This window comes from Chiloscyllium plagiosum, unplaced genomic scaffold, assembly GCF_037043375.1.
Source record: "Chiloscyllium plagiosum isolate Xiang-an unplaced genomic scaffold, Cpla_swu_hap1 HiC_scaffold_5, whole genome shotgun sequence".
Lineage (NCBI taxonomy): Eukaryota > Metazoa > Chordata > Chondrichthyes > Orectolobiformes > Hemiscylliidae > Chiloscyllium > Chiloscyllium plagiosum.
Window position 1 is genome coordinate 125,721,419 of NW_028270143.1, and position 16,777 is coordinate 125,738,195.

The window sequence follows — 16,777 nt, forward strand, 5'->3', positions numbered from 1 at the left end:
GGCAGCAAACTGGTGATGGAAGAGGGGCATCTCTCGTCACCATAGGCAGAGGCAGACCTTATACATCAGCTGGTGTCTGACTCTCTACTAATTATATACTTTAATACAAATGACTACATATTCAGGGACTGGTCCTCTTCCTACCTCCATATATCGCAAAAGCTTGATCATAGAAAAACCTCCTCTTTAGGGTATCCTCCATTTTTGTTCGGTCAACTATGTCATCCTTTGGCTGCAGAGCCAGCTCCTGTGGGGAGAAGGATACACAGCAAAATGATTTCTACGTGAAGCAATACAATTCCTGAGATTGCAATATGTTTCTCTTGGACTCATGCAGGGTGAAACACTCAGACATGTACACAGGCTCTAAGACAAAACCAAAGTCAATGGAGTTAATAGGTGACAAAAGGTTCCATCAATGACACAGGATTCAGTTTCTCGAAGGAGAATAGAGATGCAGAGATTTTGGAAAGGAACTCCACAGCTTATGATGCATGGGCCTAAAGTTATAACTACCACTGTCGAGGAGAATAAAGTGGAAGACGCACAAGGCCAGAACTGGAAGAATACAGAGATCTGAGAGTTGAAGGAGATTAAGGAGAGAGGGCAAGCAAGGCTCTGGAGGGTTTGCACATTCTGACCAAAATTCTAAAATTCTAAGCCACTGTTCAACTGGGAGACAATGTAGGTCAGTGAACACGAAGTGATATGATGGGCGAATGAGATTTAGAGTGAGGAGTTTTAGACGAGCTGAAGTTACAGGGAGCGCAAGGTCTATAACCGAGTAGGGAAATGACAGAAGCACAGAGGAGCTGAGGTAGTAGTGAGGACACAATGTTGTCAAGGTGGATGTAGGTGGCTTTGCTGATTGAATATTTGCTCTATCAGTAGCTTGATTCAGGATTAGATCTCGCCACCAAAGACAGATGTTGCTGGTCAGACGGAGATAGTGGCCAAGGAACAGTGTACAAGTGGAAATGGAATTTATAGTGGAGATGGAAGATAGTTGCTTTTTTTTCCCAATATTTAATTTTTAGATTAGATTAGATTCCCTACAGTGTGGAAACAGGCCCTTTGGCCCAACAAGTCCACACTGACCCTCCAGAGAATAACCCACCCAGACCCATTTCCCTCTGACTAATGCACCTCGCACTATGGACAATCAGACATAGGTTCTGGATTAGTGGTGCTGGAAGAGCACAGCAATTCAGGCAGCATCCAAGGACAGGCAAAATCGACGTTTCGGGCAAAAGCCCTTCTGATGAAGGGCTTTTGCCCGAAACGTCGATTTTGCCTGTCCTCGGATGCTGCCTGAATTGCTGTGCTCTTCCAGCACCACTAATCCAGAATCTGGTTTCCAGCATCTGCAGTCATTGTTTTTACAATCAGACATAACCAATTCACCTAACCTGCACATCTCTGGATTGTGGGAGAAAACCAGAGCACCCAAAGGAAACGCACGGGGAGAATGTGCAAACTCCACACAGACAGTCGCCCGAGGCTGGAATTGAACCCGGGTCCCTGTGAGGCAGCAGTGCTAACCACTGAGCCACCATGTGCCTGCAATTCATCCATCTAAAGCATTGGTCTCCATTTTAATACTTACGTTGGAGGCAGTTCAGAGAAACTTTACGAAGCTGACTCCAGAGATAAAAATTTTTTGCCTTATGAGGAAAAACTGAGCAGGATGTGTGATTACTCATCGGAGTTCAGAAGAACGAGAAGTAATCTTATTGAAACATAAATTTTGAGGGCGCTTCTCAGGATAGATGAGAGGATGTTTCCCCGTGAGGAAATCTAGAATTAAACAGCACAGCTTGAAGGGTGTCCCACTTAAGATGCAGATAAGGAACAATTTCTTTTCTCAGAGGGTCATAGATCTTTTGAATTCTCCTCCCCAACAATAATGGAGACTGGGTCATTGAAAATGCTCAAGGCTGATTTCTGATCCATGAGGGAGTCGGGGTTATGGGGACAGACAGGAAAGTGGAATTACTGTCACAGTCAGATTACTGAATGGTGTAGCAGTTTCAATGGGCCAAATGGCCTACTCCTGCTCTTCTTTCTTATTCAGGACGGGAAGAGACAGAGATAGAATGGAGATACAGCAGAGGCAAAGAAGAGATCAAGAGTTGGGATGGAGAGACAGGGCTAGATGGCATCAGTATGCAAGTGGAGCCCAACACAGTTTGTTCAGATGAAGTTACCAAAGTTGCAATTAGATAAGATACAAGAGAGTGAAGGACAGCATGATGGGAAAGATTCATTGCAAAATTTCTTCTGGCTGTTGCTGGAAAGGTAAGAACAGAACGATTTGTGGCCAATGAGTCAGAGAGTCATAGAGATGTACAGGACGGAAACAGAGCCTTCGGTCCAACCCGTCCATGCCGACCAGATATCCCAACCCATTCTGGTCCCACCTGCCAGCACTTGGCCCATTTCCCACTAAACCCTTCCTATTCATATACTCATCCAAATGCCTTTTAGATGTTGCAATTGTACCAGCCTCCACTACTTCCTCTGGCAGCTCATTTCATACACATACTACCCTGTATGTGAAAAAGTTGCCCCTTAGGTCTCTTTTATATCTTTCCCCTCTCACCCAAAACCCATGCCCTCTAGTTCTGGAGAGATCGTAGTTTGTACCTTAGCCTCCAGGATCCTTTTCCGAGCTTTAAGCTCGGCCACAGCTTTATCGACATCCACCTGTGGAAAATTCTCTGCTTTAAGTTTCCGAACAAGTTCACCCTGGAAAGGAACAACAGAGAGTGAGTGAAAAAACATGTCAGACCAGTGTCGATTTCAGCAACACAACTAGAGAAATGATGTCACTTTATACAAAGTTAAAAGTCACACGGCACCAGGTTTATTTGAAATCACAAGCTTTCGGAGCATTGTTCCTTCGTCAGGTGAAGTGAGGGCAGCGCTCCAAAACCTTGTGATTTCAAATAGACCTGCTGGTTTATAACCTGGTGTCACGTGACTTCCTCTGACCTTATCCACTCCAGTCCAGTCCAACACCGTCACCTCCACATTATCACTTTATACAGACAGCTGACACTGAAAATTGCAAATACCTCAGAAACAGCTCCACTGTTTCTTTCAATCTATCTGTTTAAATTCATTCATTGCCCATCCCGAATTCTCCTGAATGAGGGCCTTCTTGAATTGCTGTAGTTAGGGAGTTCTGGGATTTTGACCCAGCAACAGTGAGGGAATGAAATGGACCAAGGAGATCAGTAAGGGAACAATGATCATTTTATTGTATGGCTCGGTTCTGAGAAAAGACAAGGTACAAACTAGACTTCGAACAATATACCAGGGGAGAGTTGAGGTCAAGGGGATATATATGGAGGTGGCACAGATAAATAGCAAAGATTTGCAGGAGGAGCGAGGGATCAAAGCACAGAGTGGTATTGAACGAATACATCGCATCTGCCTTTACCAAGCAAGAAAATGCTGCCCAGGGCATAGAGACAGAGGAGATGGTTTAAACACTTGAAAGATTTAAAATAGAAAGAGAGGAGGTATTGGATAGGATGCCTGCACTTAAAAGTTTATAAGATACCAGGACCAGATAAGACGTAACCAAGAGAAGTGACACTAAGTAACCCAGAGACACTGCCATAACTATGCATTCATCTTTCGATTCAGGGTGGTGCCAAAGGATTGGAGAACTGCAAATGTTACCCACCTTGTTTTAAATAAAATGTAAAGATAAACCCAGCAAGTATAGGGTAGTCATTTTAAATTCTGTTAGAGGAAAAGGTTTAGAAACAATAACTGGGACAAAAACCAACAGTCATTTGGATAAATTTGGATTGATCGAGAAATTCCAGCATAAAGTTAAAACAACCCATACTTAATTAATTTATTGGCATTTGAACAGAGAGGGTTGATGAGGTCAATCCTGAGGATGTGCTGCAGAGAGATTTCCAGAAGACACTGGATACAATACCCCACAACAGACATTTCAGAAAGTCTGAGCTCTTGGAATAAAAAGGACAATAACAAAATGAATAAGAAATTGATTGAGTAACAGAAACCAGAGTACAATGAATGGATGTTTTTCCAGGCTGAAGGAAGATTTGTAATGGAGCTATCCAGGAGCCAATGTTCGGACCCTTGTTATTTATGATAAATATGTAATGACTTCGACCCTTGTGCCTTGACACAATTTCCAAACACATGATGATACAAAGTTTGGAAGCACTGGGAGTTGTGATGAGGATCTAGAGTGCACTGAGTGTGCAATGGAGGCAGAGTCAATTGAAGCATCCAATGAGAATTAAATTATGTTAGGAAACATTCCTTAACAAGTCTTTGGGGAGAAGGCAGGTCAGTAGCAGTAGGTTAACTGCCCCTTCAGAAGACCAGCACCTATATAATGGGCTGAATGGCCTGTGTCACTGCTGAGCCCAATCTATGATATGAATCAGATGACATCATGAATTATTCTCTCCAGCAGTGTGAAGCCCTGTAACAGTAAGACAAGAGGGCGATGGCAGAGTGGGATTATTGCCAGACTTAATCCAGTGATCCAGGCAATACTCTGGCGACCAGAGATCAATCCCACCACAGGAGATGATGGAATGTGAATATAATAAAAACATGGAGTTAAGGATCTAACGATGATCGCGATACCTGTTATCAAATGTCAGAAAAATTCATCTGATTCATTAATGCCCTTCAGGGAAGAAAGCTGCCATCCTTCCCAGTCTGGCCTCATGTGACTCCAGACCCACAGCAATGTGGTTGGCTCTTTACTGCCCACTGGGTAATTAGGTATGGGCAATAAATGCTGGCCTAGGCAATGATAACTCCATCCCATGACTGAATTTTCAAAAAGCTGTATTTTTACTGCATCCAGGAAACCTGCCTGTTTTTGTCCATAGAAAAGGCAGCTGCATTTTTGCAGCACCCTTTACAGCCTCAGGCTATTCCAAAGGTTTTGACAGCTAAATTCAATACTTTCATTTCTGATATGTCGCAATGCAGAAAATTTAACAGTCAATTTGAACATTGCAAGCTCCCACAGATAGCAGAATGAAATAAGATCAATAAAATAAAGCGCTTTAGCAATGGCTGTTAAGGATTAAATCCTGGCCAGGAACAAGGAGAACTCTCCTGCGCTTCTGTGCTGTGCAATCAACCTGTTACATACACCCAAAAGATTAGACAGGTCTTGGTTTAAACCACAGCTCCTCGCATACATTCAGCCATCAGGTACACAAGAAATGGGCAGGTCATTCTCAAGGTCTAAAGTACACAAGGCACAGATAGAAAACGAGAACAATTGGACAGAAGGGTGGGACAAGGAGCTTCAAGGGCACATGCACAAAGTAGACATCACATGAATTTCCTTCAAGTTTCTTTTTATACCTGATACAGTGCAGGTATGTACCAGTGACCTACAGGCAAGGCTGTTGTTCAGAGTGTTTAATATCCAAATGGTGAACACAGATGAATATCCTTCAGCACACCATAACAGCATACCATACCAGTACATTGTAAATACTTAACAGAAAGGACTTAATACCACAGTATATCCCAACTGGGAGCACAGAGACATGAGGTTACAGTGCATCCCAACTGGGAGCACAGAGACATGATGTTACAGTGCATCCTAACTGGGAGCACAGAGACATGATGTTACTGTGCATCCTAACTGGGAGCATAGAGACATAATGTTACATTGCATTATGACTGAGAGCACAGAGACATGAGGTTACAGAGCATCCTAACTGGGAGCACAGAGACATGATGTTACAGCGCATCCTAACTGGGAGCACAGAGATATGATGTTACAGTGCATCCTAACTGGGAGCACAGAGACATGATGTTACAGTGCATCCTAACTGGGAGCACAGAGATATGATGTTACAGTGTATCCGAACTGGGAGCACAGAGACATAATGTTACAGTGCATCCTAACTGGGAGCACAGAGACATGAGGTTACAGTGCATCCTAACTGGGAGCACAGAGACATGATGTTACAGTGCATCCTAACTGGGAGCACAGAGATATGATGTTACAGTGCATCCTAACTGGGAGCACAGAGACATGAGGTTACAGTGCATCCTAACTGGGAGCACAGAGACATGAGGTTACAGTGCATCATAACTAGGAGCACAGAGACATGATGTTACAGTGCATCCTAACTGGGAGCACAGAGACATAATGTTACATTGTATTATGACTGAGAGCACAGAGACATGAGGTTACAGTGCATCCTAACTGGGAGCACAGAGACATGAGGTTACAGTGCATCCTAACTGGTAGCACAGAGATATGATGTTACAGTGCATCCTAACTGGGAGCACAGAGACATGATGTTACAGTGCATCCTAACTGGGAGCACAGAGACATGATGTTACAGTGCATCCTAACTGGGAGCACAGAGACATGATGTTACAGTGCATCCTAATTGCAGCACAGAGACATGAGGTTACAGTGCATCCTAACTGGGAGCACAGAGACATGAGGTTGCAGTGCATCCTAACTGGGAGCACAGAGACATGGTGTTACAGTGCATCATGACTGGGAGCACAGAGAAATGATGTTACCGTGCATCCTAATTGGGAGCACAGAGACATGAGGTTGCAGTGCATCCTAACTGGGAGCACAGAGACATGAGGTTGCAGTGCATCCTAACTGGGAGCACAGAGACATGATGTTACAGTGCATCCTAACTGGGAGCACAGAGACATGATGTTACAGTGCATCCTAACTGGGAGCACAGAGACATGAGGTTACAGTGCATCCTAACTGGGAGCACAGAGACATGAGGTTACAGTGCATCCTAACTGGGAGCACAGAGACATGATGTTACCGTGCATCCTCACTGGGAGCACAGAGACATGATGTTACAGTGCATCCTAATTGGGAGCACAGAGACATGATGTTACAGTGCATCCTAATTGGCAGCACAGAGACATGGTGTTACAGTGCATCCTAACTGGGAGCACAGAGACATGATGTTACAGTGCATCCTAACTGGGAGCACAGAGACATGGTGTTACAGTGCATCCTAACTGGGAGCACAGAGACATGGTGTTACAGTGCATCCTAACTGGGAGCACAGAGACATGATGTTACAGTGCATCCTAACTGGGAGCACAGAGACATAATGTTACAGTGCATCCTAACTGGGAGCACAGAGACATGGTGTTACAGTGCATCCTAACTGGGAGCACAGAGACATGGTGTTACAGTGCACCCCCAAGTGCCTTTGTGTTGCAGCTTTCTGCACTTTCTCTCCATTAGAACAATATTCTGTTCTTTTGTTCTCACTTTAAAACAAACTTCACATTTTCCCACATTATAGTCCATTTGCCAACTTTTGCCCACTCACATAATCTATCAGTATACTCTAAACTGTTAATATCCATCTCGCTTTTTCACCTATTTGTATGCTTTTGTAAATGTGGTTGTAGTAGATTTACTTCTATTGTCCAAGTCATTAATGTGTGTTGTAAACAGTTGTGATCCAGCACGGACCCCAGTGGAGTCATAGTGGTTACACATTGCCAACCTGAAAAAGAACTTCCATCTCTGATTTGACAACCACATGATGAAGGAGCAGCACTCCGAAAGCTAGTGCTTCCAAATAAACCTGTTGGACTATAACCTGGTGTTGTGTTTTTTTAAACACCCCAGTCTAACACCAGCACCTCTACATCATGACTTCCCTCATGGGAGTCTAGGGCTAAAGGGTATCACCTCAGAACAAAGGGACACCACTTTAAGACTGAGATGAGGAGGAATTTCTTCACTGAGGCTTGAGAGTCTTTGGAACTTGCCACAGAGGGCTATGGAGGCGGAGTCCTTGTGTATATTTAAGACTGAGATATATAGATTCTTGCTCAGTCAGGGAATCAAGGGTTATGGAGAAAGGGCAGGAAAGTGAACGTGACAAGTACTGGATCAGCCATGATCCGATTGAATGGTTAAGCAGGCTCACGGGGGCCAAATGGCCTACCCCTGTTCCTCTCTCTTATGGTCTAACTTCATACATTGCAATTGGGCAAGTTTATAAAATTTATTCAGAGAATGAGGGTGACATTGGCTAGATCAGCATTTATTCCCTATCTCTAATTGAAGATGATGGTGGCAAGCAGCCCTCTGATACCACTGCAGTCACTGTGGTGTATGGACACCTACGGTGTTGTTAAGAAGAGAGTCACAGGATTTTGACCGAGTAACAATGATGGAATGCCAAAATAGCTCTAAGTCAGGATGGTGAGTGGCTTGGAGGAGAACTTGCAGAGGGTGGTGCTCCCAAAAATCTCTCACCCTTTGGAGGGTTGGAAGGTGCTGTCCAAAGATCTCTAGCGAATTTCTGCAGAGCATCTTATAACTGGGAGAGCAGCCAACATTAGACTGCATTACCAAAAAATACTGGTCGTTGCCACATTATTATTTCTAGGAGCTTGCTGTGCACACATTGGCTTTCCTCCATTACAATAGTGATTACATCTCAATAGTCCTACACTGGCTGTAATATGCTTCAAGGGGTTGTGGGAAAACTGCATAGGTGTTGCTTGCTGTTCCTTTTGTTTAAACTTAAAAATCTCTCCAAAAGATGCTGTAGCTTGAAAGGAGAAGAACAGAAAGCACATGACTGAAAATGTAGAACCAGGCAGCAATTGAGGGGGAAAATCGCTGAACAGGGAACGCAGTAAGAAACCAAAATCAGATAATCACCGGGCAGAGTTCTGCAGCAGTTCACTGCTGAAGGAGGGAAACGTGGCAGGGGGAGGGAAGAATCTGCAAACTGAAACTGCAGCAAGCAGGGTCTGCTGGGATTCCACACTGCTTTGAAAAACACACGTGGCTGGTCACATAAGCAACTACATTCACTCTCTTCTGAGCAGTAATGAAGGAGCACAGGGTGGTGCAACTGCCATCTCAACAGAAATAAAAACACCCTTCACTTCAAACGTGGGAGAGAAGACCAGCACTTGGTCAGACATCATCACTCAGCTCATCACTCAGTGTTATACTTTCACAGTCAGCTTAAATCGATTGGTGCTTAAAAATATGTTGCTAGGAAAGCACAGCAGGTCAGGCAGCATCAAAGGAGAATCGACGTTTCGGACATAAGCCCTTCTTCAGGCCCGAAACGTCGATTCTCCTTCTCCTTTGATGCTGCCTGACCTGCTGCGCTTTTCCAGCAACACATTTTTAAGCTCTGATCCCCAGCAGCTGCAGTTCTCACTTTCTCTTAATCGATTGGTTCCAAACATTCTCACATACACAGCAACATGGTTTGGCTGAAAACTATATTGAAATCATTAGTACCAACAGCATTAGATTTTTTCCCCCAAACCTTTGTACATTAAAAATAACAGAACTTGCTGAACCAGAACTAACATTTATAAGCAACTCAAAACAATTATCACCTCATACAAATAGCAGAGATGCTTTATATTGTGAGGTCAGGTTTAAAGTGCTTGTGGTGTGGTGGCAGTGTTCCTACCTCTGAGCCAAAATCTTGGATTAAGGTCCCACCTGTTCCAGTGCACCAACATCTCTGAACAGGCTGATTAGCAAATATTAGGACAATTTTACAATGGATGGGGCCACAGGCACTGCAAGCAGTTAACTCCTACTCAGAATCAGTTGATTAAAGGTCTGAGCCCCACTCCAGATATTTAATGTCCCAGGGAAGTACTGTCAGAATCATCATCTTTCGGATCGAGGTTAGAAACTGAGAGCATCCTATCTGTCTAGACAAGTGAACTCATTGCACAAAACATTTGTCCCTCACATAGTCTCATTGCATCTCTTGCACAGAATCTTCCATTTCTGTTCTCTAATTCTTCCACCATCAGCTAATAGAGTCAACTGTAGAACTCTAAAGCACTGAAAAAGGCCCTTTGGGCCATTGGTTTCTGCTGTTAGTAACTACCTAACTGTTCTAATCCCATTTTTCAGCACTTGGTCCTTAAGCCTTGTATGCCTTGCCATCACAAGTGTACAAATGCTATGAGATTTCTGCCTCTACCAACCTCACATGCAGAGAGTTCCAGATTCCCACCACGCTCTGCCTGAAACATCTTGCATTACAACCTCTCTACATATTCCGTCCCTGATCTTAAATCAATGCCACCTAATCAGTGAACTCTTCACCAAGGGAAAAAGTCTCTTCCTGCCTGCCTAGTTTATGCCTTCGAGTTTACACATCTCAATTGTGAACCCTCTCAACTTCCTCTGCTCCAAGGAAAACAACCCCAGTCTGTCCAGGCTCTCTTCATAACTGAAGCTCTCCAGCCCCAGGCAACATTCTGGTAAATCTTCTCTACACCCCCTCCAGTGTTATCACTTCCCTCCCAGAATGTGGATTCCAGAACTGCACACAAGACCAGTTACAGGCAGAAATGTTCCTGATTTACCTGACCCGCGTTCCCCACATCTGATGAAATATCAGACCCCTCCAGAGTGAGGCTTATTCTGTCCCTGTCCCAGGCACCAGTGCCCAGTCCCAGCCCCAGCCCCTGTCCCAGCCCCTGTCCCAGCCCCAACCCCCACACCCACACCCACACCCAAGCCTTGTCTCAGAAGCGTTCCCATTCCCATTCCCCAGCATCATTCCCAGCCCCCATTCACCATTCCCCGGGACCCATTCCCCATTCCCAGCCCCCATTCCCAGCCTCATTCCCTGGGACCCATTCCCCATTCCCAGCCTCATTCCCCATTCCCCGGGACCCATTCCCCATTCCCAGCCTCATTCCCCATTCCCTAGGACCCATTCCCCATTCCCAGCCCCATTCCCCGGGACCCATTCCCCATTCCCAGCCTCATTCCCCATTCCCTAGGACCCATTCCCCATTCCCAGCCTCATTCCCCATTCCCTGGGACCCATTCCCCATTCCCAGCCTCATTCCCCATTCCCTGGGACCCATTCCCCATTCCCTAGGACCCATTCCCAATTCCCAGCCTCATTCCCCATTCCCTGGGACCCATTCCCCATTCCCAGCCCCCATTCCCCATTCCCCACGCCCACGCCCCAGCCTCATTCCCCATTCCCCAGGCCGGGCCCCTCCTACCTGCTCCCGCACCGCCAGCCTGAGCGGCGCCAGAACCTGCTCCCCACGGCCCGCGTCTCCCTCCATCACGCGGGACACGCGCTGCCACAGCGGCTTCTGCTTCTGGAGACCCGGCGCTGACACGCACACCGACCGAGTGCAGCACCACGCCCCGGGGGACAGCGACAGCAACCCGGCCGCGGCAGCTACGGTAGACCGGCTCCGGGCGGCCAAGCGGCGGAGCATGAGAGGAGGCAGAGGGGAGCGGGAGAGACAGCGCTACCGCTGGAGGGAGGCTGAACTGCAACTGGTGGCTGATCTAATCTAAGGAGGGGGACCGGGAGAGACAGCGCTACCGCTGGAGGGAGGCTGAACTGCAACTGGTGGCTGATCTAATCTAAGGAGGGGGACCGGGAGAGACAGCGCTACCGCTGGAAAGAGACTTGAACTACAGCTGGTGGCTGATGTAATCGAAAGTGGGGGACCGGGAGAGACAGCGCTACCGCTGGAAAGAGACTGAACTACAGCTGGTGGCTGATGTAATCGAAAGTGGGGGACCGGGAGAGACAGCGCTACCGCTGGAAAGAGACTGAACTACAGCTGGTGGCTGATGTAATCTAAGGTGGGGGACCGGGAGAGACAGCGCTACCGCTGGAAAGAGACTGAACTGCAGCTGGTGGCTGATGTAATCTAAGGTGGGGGACCGGGAGAGACAGCGCTACCGCTGGAAAGAGACTGAACTGCAGCTGGTGGCTGATGTAATCTAAGGTGGGGGACCGGGAGAGACAGCGCTACCGCTGGAAAGAGACTGAACTGCAGCTGGTGGTTGATGTAATCTAAGGTGGGGGACCGGGAGAGACAGCGCTACCGCTGGAAAGAGACTGAACTGCAGCTGGTGGCTGATGTAATCTAAGGTGGGGGACCGGGAGAGACAGCGCTACCGCTGGAAAGAGACTGAACTGCAGCTGGTGGCTGATGTCATCCGATTTGGAGACGCCGGTGTTGGACCGTGGTGTGCAAAGTTAAAAATCACACAACACCAGGTTGTAGTCCAACAGGTTTAATTGGAAGCAGTAGCTTTCGGAGCTTTGCTCCTTCATCAGGTGGTTGCGAAGGATGAAAGAGCAGCGCTCCGAACTAAACCTGTTGGACTATAGCCTGGTGTGTGATTTTTAACGATGTAATCCGAGAAGGGGATGGGGGAGACAGCGCTACCACTGGAGGGAGGCTGAACTGCAGCTGGTGGCTGATGTAATCACTCTCTCACACACTCATATAAATCTATGGGGTGAATTTGCAAATGCAGATACATTCTATTTTGTTCAAAAAGCACACAATCTGTACGCAGTCAGTCAATGTGACATTTTATAATTTCCTACTTTGGAAACAGAACCAGTCTAACTCAAGTTTGGGATATTGACAGACTCTAACTTCACACCTTTAAGCATTGTCTGAGTTGAGATGTTTTATTTATACTTAGAAAAACCTTAAGTTATCTCAGAGCTGTGACTTGAAAGAAATCCTGGGATTTACATATTAATCAATCATTCCCATTCTAAGTGCTTGAAAGACTTAACAGCAGTCCACAAAAAGCTCAACCATGATCTTATTGAATGGCAGAGCAGGCTCCAAGGGCCAAATAGCCTGCTCTTGCTCTTAGTTCTTACGTAATCTAACTTTCTTCAACACATCATATCAGTTGTATAACACTTTGATCTTTTACTATAAATTCTGTGTCCTATAATCCTGCCCCACTAGATAACTGATGAAAGAGCAGCATTCCAAAAGCTTGTAATTTCAAATAAATAAACCTGTTGGACTATAACCTGATGTTGTGTGTCGTTTTTGCGAAATGTGGAGAGGAAAAGGTGTAGACAGCGCTGCGACTGGAGGGATGCTGAACTGCAGTTTGCGATTAATATAATCTGGATTATAGTGGTGCTGGAAGAGCCCTTGGATGCTGCCTGACCTGCTGAGCTTTTCCAGCAGCACTATAATCTGGACTCTGGTTTCCAGCATCTGCAGCCCTTATTTTTACCTAATTAATATAATCTGGGGTGGGGGGGGGAGGTGAGTGCTAAAGTTGCAATCGAATCATTCAATGATTTAACTGAATAACCAATTGCTGACTGTAGCAGTGTTGTACTGGAAGCCATGGAGAACAAAGAGAATTCCCTCCTTACATGCCATTAATCTCTTGTGATTCTGAATGTAATGGTAGTAGGGAGAGTATAATGAGGAATGTTGCCACTAGCGCAGAGAGAGAGAAAGAGAGAGACAGAGAGGTGATGCCTGCCTGCCTGCCTGGAGGCAGGGTTAATGACATCTGCTTAGGACTGATGAGTGCATTGCGATCATTTCTCTAAGCAGGATGGGAAATAAGTAGTCTGAGCATTCAATGTAGAAATGAATGAATTAATGTAGCACATTTCAAGACACAGCATCCAGAACCATCATTATCATTTCTTTTGGAGACCTTCCTCTACGTTATCTGGCTAAGACAATAAGATCGTTGGTTAAGCCACTGTTGGAATATTGCGTGCAATTCTGGTCTCCTTCCTATCGGAAAGATGTTGTGAAATTTGAAAGGGTTCAGAAAAGATTTACAAGAATGTTGCCAGGGTTGGAGGATTTGAGATATGGGGAGAGGCTGAACAGGCTGGGGCTGTTTTCCCTGGAGCATCGGAGGCTGAAGAGTGACCTTATAGAGGTTTACAAAATTATGAGGGGCATGGTTAGGTTAAATAGACAAAGTCTTTTCCCTGGGAAGTCCAGACCTAGAGGGCATAGGTTTAGGGTGAGAGGGGAAAGATATAAAAGAGACCTAAGGGACAACCTTTTCACGCAGTATGTGTATGGAATGAGCTGCCAGAGGATGTGGTGGAAGCTGGTACAATTGCAACATTTAAAAGGCTTCTGGATGGGTATATGAATAGGAAGGGTTTGGAGGGATATGGGCCGGGTGCTGGCAGGTGGGACTAGATTGAGTTGGGATATCTGGTCGGCATGGATGGGTTGGACCGCAGGGTCTGTTTCCGTGCTGTACATCCCTATGACTCTCTGACTCTATTGCATCACTGTCCAGACTTGTGCCTTGCAGATGGTGGACAGACTTTGGGGAGTCAGGAGGTGAGTTACTCACTGCAGTATTCCCAACCTCTGACCTGCTCTTGTAGCCACTGTGTTTATTGGTGAGCTTCTGGATGGGTATATGAATAGGAAGGGTTTAGAGGGATATGGGCCGGGCGCTGGCTGGTGGGACTAGACTGGGTTGGGATATCTGGTCGGCATGGACAAGTTAGACCGAAGGGTCTGTTTCCATGCTGTCCATCTCTATGACTCTATGATATAGAAGTAAAAATAGACCATTAAGCCCATTGAATCTGCTATGCAAAACAACCTACTTCTACCTCCTTCCCAGAATCCATAAATGAGACTGCTCTGGGTCAGCAAATATGGGGTGATAGTAGTGAGTTTTGAGAAGATTTGTAGCTCAGGTTGAGGTTCTGATGTAAGTTTGCTCACTGAGCTGGAAGATTCATTTTCAAACATTTCATCACCATATTAGGTAACGTCTTCAGTGAGCCTCCGGCTTTAACACTGAAGATGCTATCTAGTGTGGTGACGAAACTTCTGAAAATGAAATTTCTAGCTCAGCGAGCAAACCTACATCCATGGGGATATAGTTAAATGGGTCTTGGAGAGTTAGGCTAGGGGTAGGCTTCTCCCACTGGAGAGAGTTTTTCATTTTTAGCTCATTAATAAGCCCTCAGATTTGGAACACCCCCATCTTCCACATTGCCTGAAGGATAGCAATGCCAGTTTTTCCTCATCTCTCTACATTCTCATCTCTTCTCTTTTATACCATTCTTGGGAATTTAAAACACATACAGTGCTCCTAAATTGAGATCAAAAAGTGTGGTGCTGGAAAAGCACAGCTGAGGAGCAGGAGAGTCGACGTTTTGAGCATAAGCTCTTCATCAGGAATGTGTTGATGAAGGGCTTTCCTGATGAAAGGCTTATGCCTGAGACATCAACTCTCCTGCTCCTCAGACGCTGCCTGACCGGCTGTACTTTTCCAGCACCACACCTTTTGACTCTGACTCTCCAGCATCTGCAGTCCTCACTTTCTCCTGAATTGAGATGTCCAGAATTGGCTGCAGTACTTCAGCTAAGACCTAACCAGTGTTTTATGAATATTGAACACAAACACCATGTCTTTGTTCATTATCTCCACTCTTGCTGTTCGCAGGAGCAGCCCAAGGTTCTGCCCGTGGAAATAATCTCTGCTTAGAGTCAAGAGAGAAAACTCAACAACTGCCTTGTACGAGGAAATGAAATGTCTAAAATAGGGAATGAAATTGTGCTAAAAAAATGGACTTTTCTGTCAAGTTGGAGGGAATGTCTTAGGAGCAAAGGTTAAACAGGTTGGGACTCTACTTACAGGAGATTAGAAGAATGAGAGGTGATCTCATTGAAACATAACGGATTTTTAAGGGGCTTGACAGGGTGAATGCTGGGAGGATGTTTCCCCTTGTAGGAGAGTCACAGTACCAGAGGGCACAGTACCAGAATAAATGGGCACCAATTTAAGACTGAGATGAGGAGTAATTTCTTCTAGGATTGTGAGTCTTTGGAACTCCTTACCACAGAGAGCTGTGGGGGTAGAATTCTTGTGTCTATTTAAGACTGAGAGAGGTAGATTCTTAATCAGTCAGGGAATTAAAGGTTACGGGGGAAAATGCATGAATGTGGACATGAGGAATGCCAGGAGAAAGTGAGGACTACAGATGCTGGAGATCATGTGTTGCTGGAAAAGCGCAGCAGGTCAGGCAGCATCCAAGGAGCAGGAGAATCGACGTTTCGGGCATGAGCCCTTCTTCAGGAATGAGGAAAGTGTGCCAAGCAGGCTAAGATAAAAGGTAGGAAGGAGGGACTTGGGGGATGGGCGTTGGAAAGGCGATAGGTGGAAGGAGGAATGCCAGGTCAGCAATGATCCGATTGAATGGCCCAAGGCTCTGAGTGGTCTACTCATGTACCAATTTCTTCTGGTCACATGGTCAGGTGGCTTTATTCTGTCCAGCTATCAAATCTGCTTTTACCCCATTGTTCCACTTCACAATCAAAACAGGAGGCAACTTTAACAGTTGGAGAATTAACATTTTATTTACTGAAGGAACCCTTGATGCCTGAAGGTGGTACACCTTTAGCATATCTGAAGATCTTTGGTGAAGCAGTCAGTGAAAGTACCTGTTACAGAGGAATCGACACCTTCATAATGAATTACAAGGATCGAGTCACAAATCTGAAAGAAACAATCCCCTTTTTTCACAGCAGAGAGCGGCGGGAGCTGGGCAGAAGTGAAGTTGGAGCGCAGAGCTGGTTGGGAAGGTAAGTGATTGATATTTAAGAACTTACCTCGACGCCAACGGTCTTTTCACAGCAGAGAGCGGCGGGAGCTGGGCGGAAGTGAGGTTGGAGCGCAGAGCTAGTCGGGAAGGTAAGTGATTGATATTTGAGTGGGTGTGTTCTAGACCCCAGGCCCTACATAGTAGGGCGTCCCTCCCATCTTCCTCCTCTAACCTAACTTTAAAGTCCACAGGTAAGCTACTCAGTTCTTGTTTTTGGAGACTAAGTGTAGAGTAATGGCAGCGCAGGCAGTGGAATGTTCCCCCTGACCACCAATGCTCCTGCCGACTTCATCTGCAGGAAATGCAGTCAGCTCCTGCTCCTCACAAAACGTGTT

At 45.9% G+C, this 16,777-nt stretch overlaps 1 protein-coding gene across 1 annotated transcript in view; it reads right to left on the bottom strand.

Annotated features, from left to right (window-relative positions):
- The window catches only part of gars1 (glycyl-tRNA synthetase 1), an 84,483-nt gene extending 73,177 nt beyond the window's left edge, over positions 1–11,306 (bottom strand). The window contains exons 1-3 of the mRNA XM_087987634.1: positions 11,053–11,306; positions 2,647–2,748; positions 145–247 (exon numbers count right to left, since the gene is read on the bottom strand). Coding sequence (XP_087843760.1) covers positions 145–247; positions 2,647–2,748; positions 11,053–11,277 — 430 coding nt within the window. The 5' untranslated portion in view covers positions 11,278–11,306. The remainder of the gene's footprint in view (positions 1–144; positions 248–2,646; positions 2,749–11,052) is intronic.
- Positions 11,307–16,777: the final 5,471 nt, after the last annotated feature.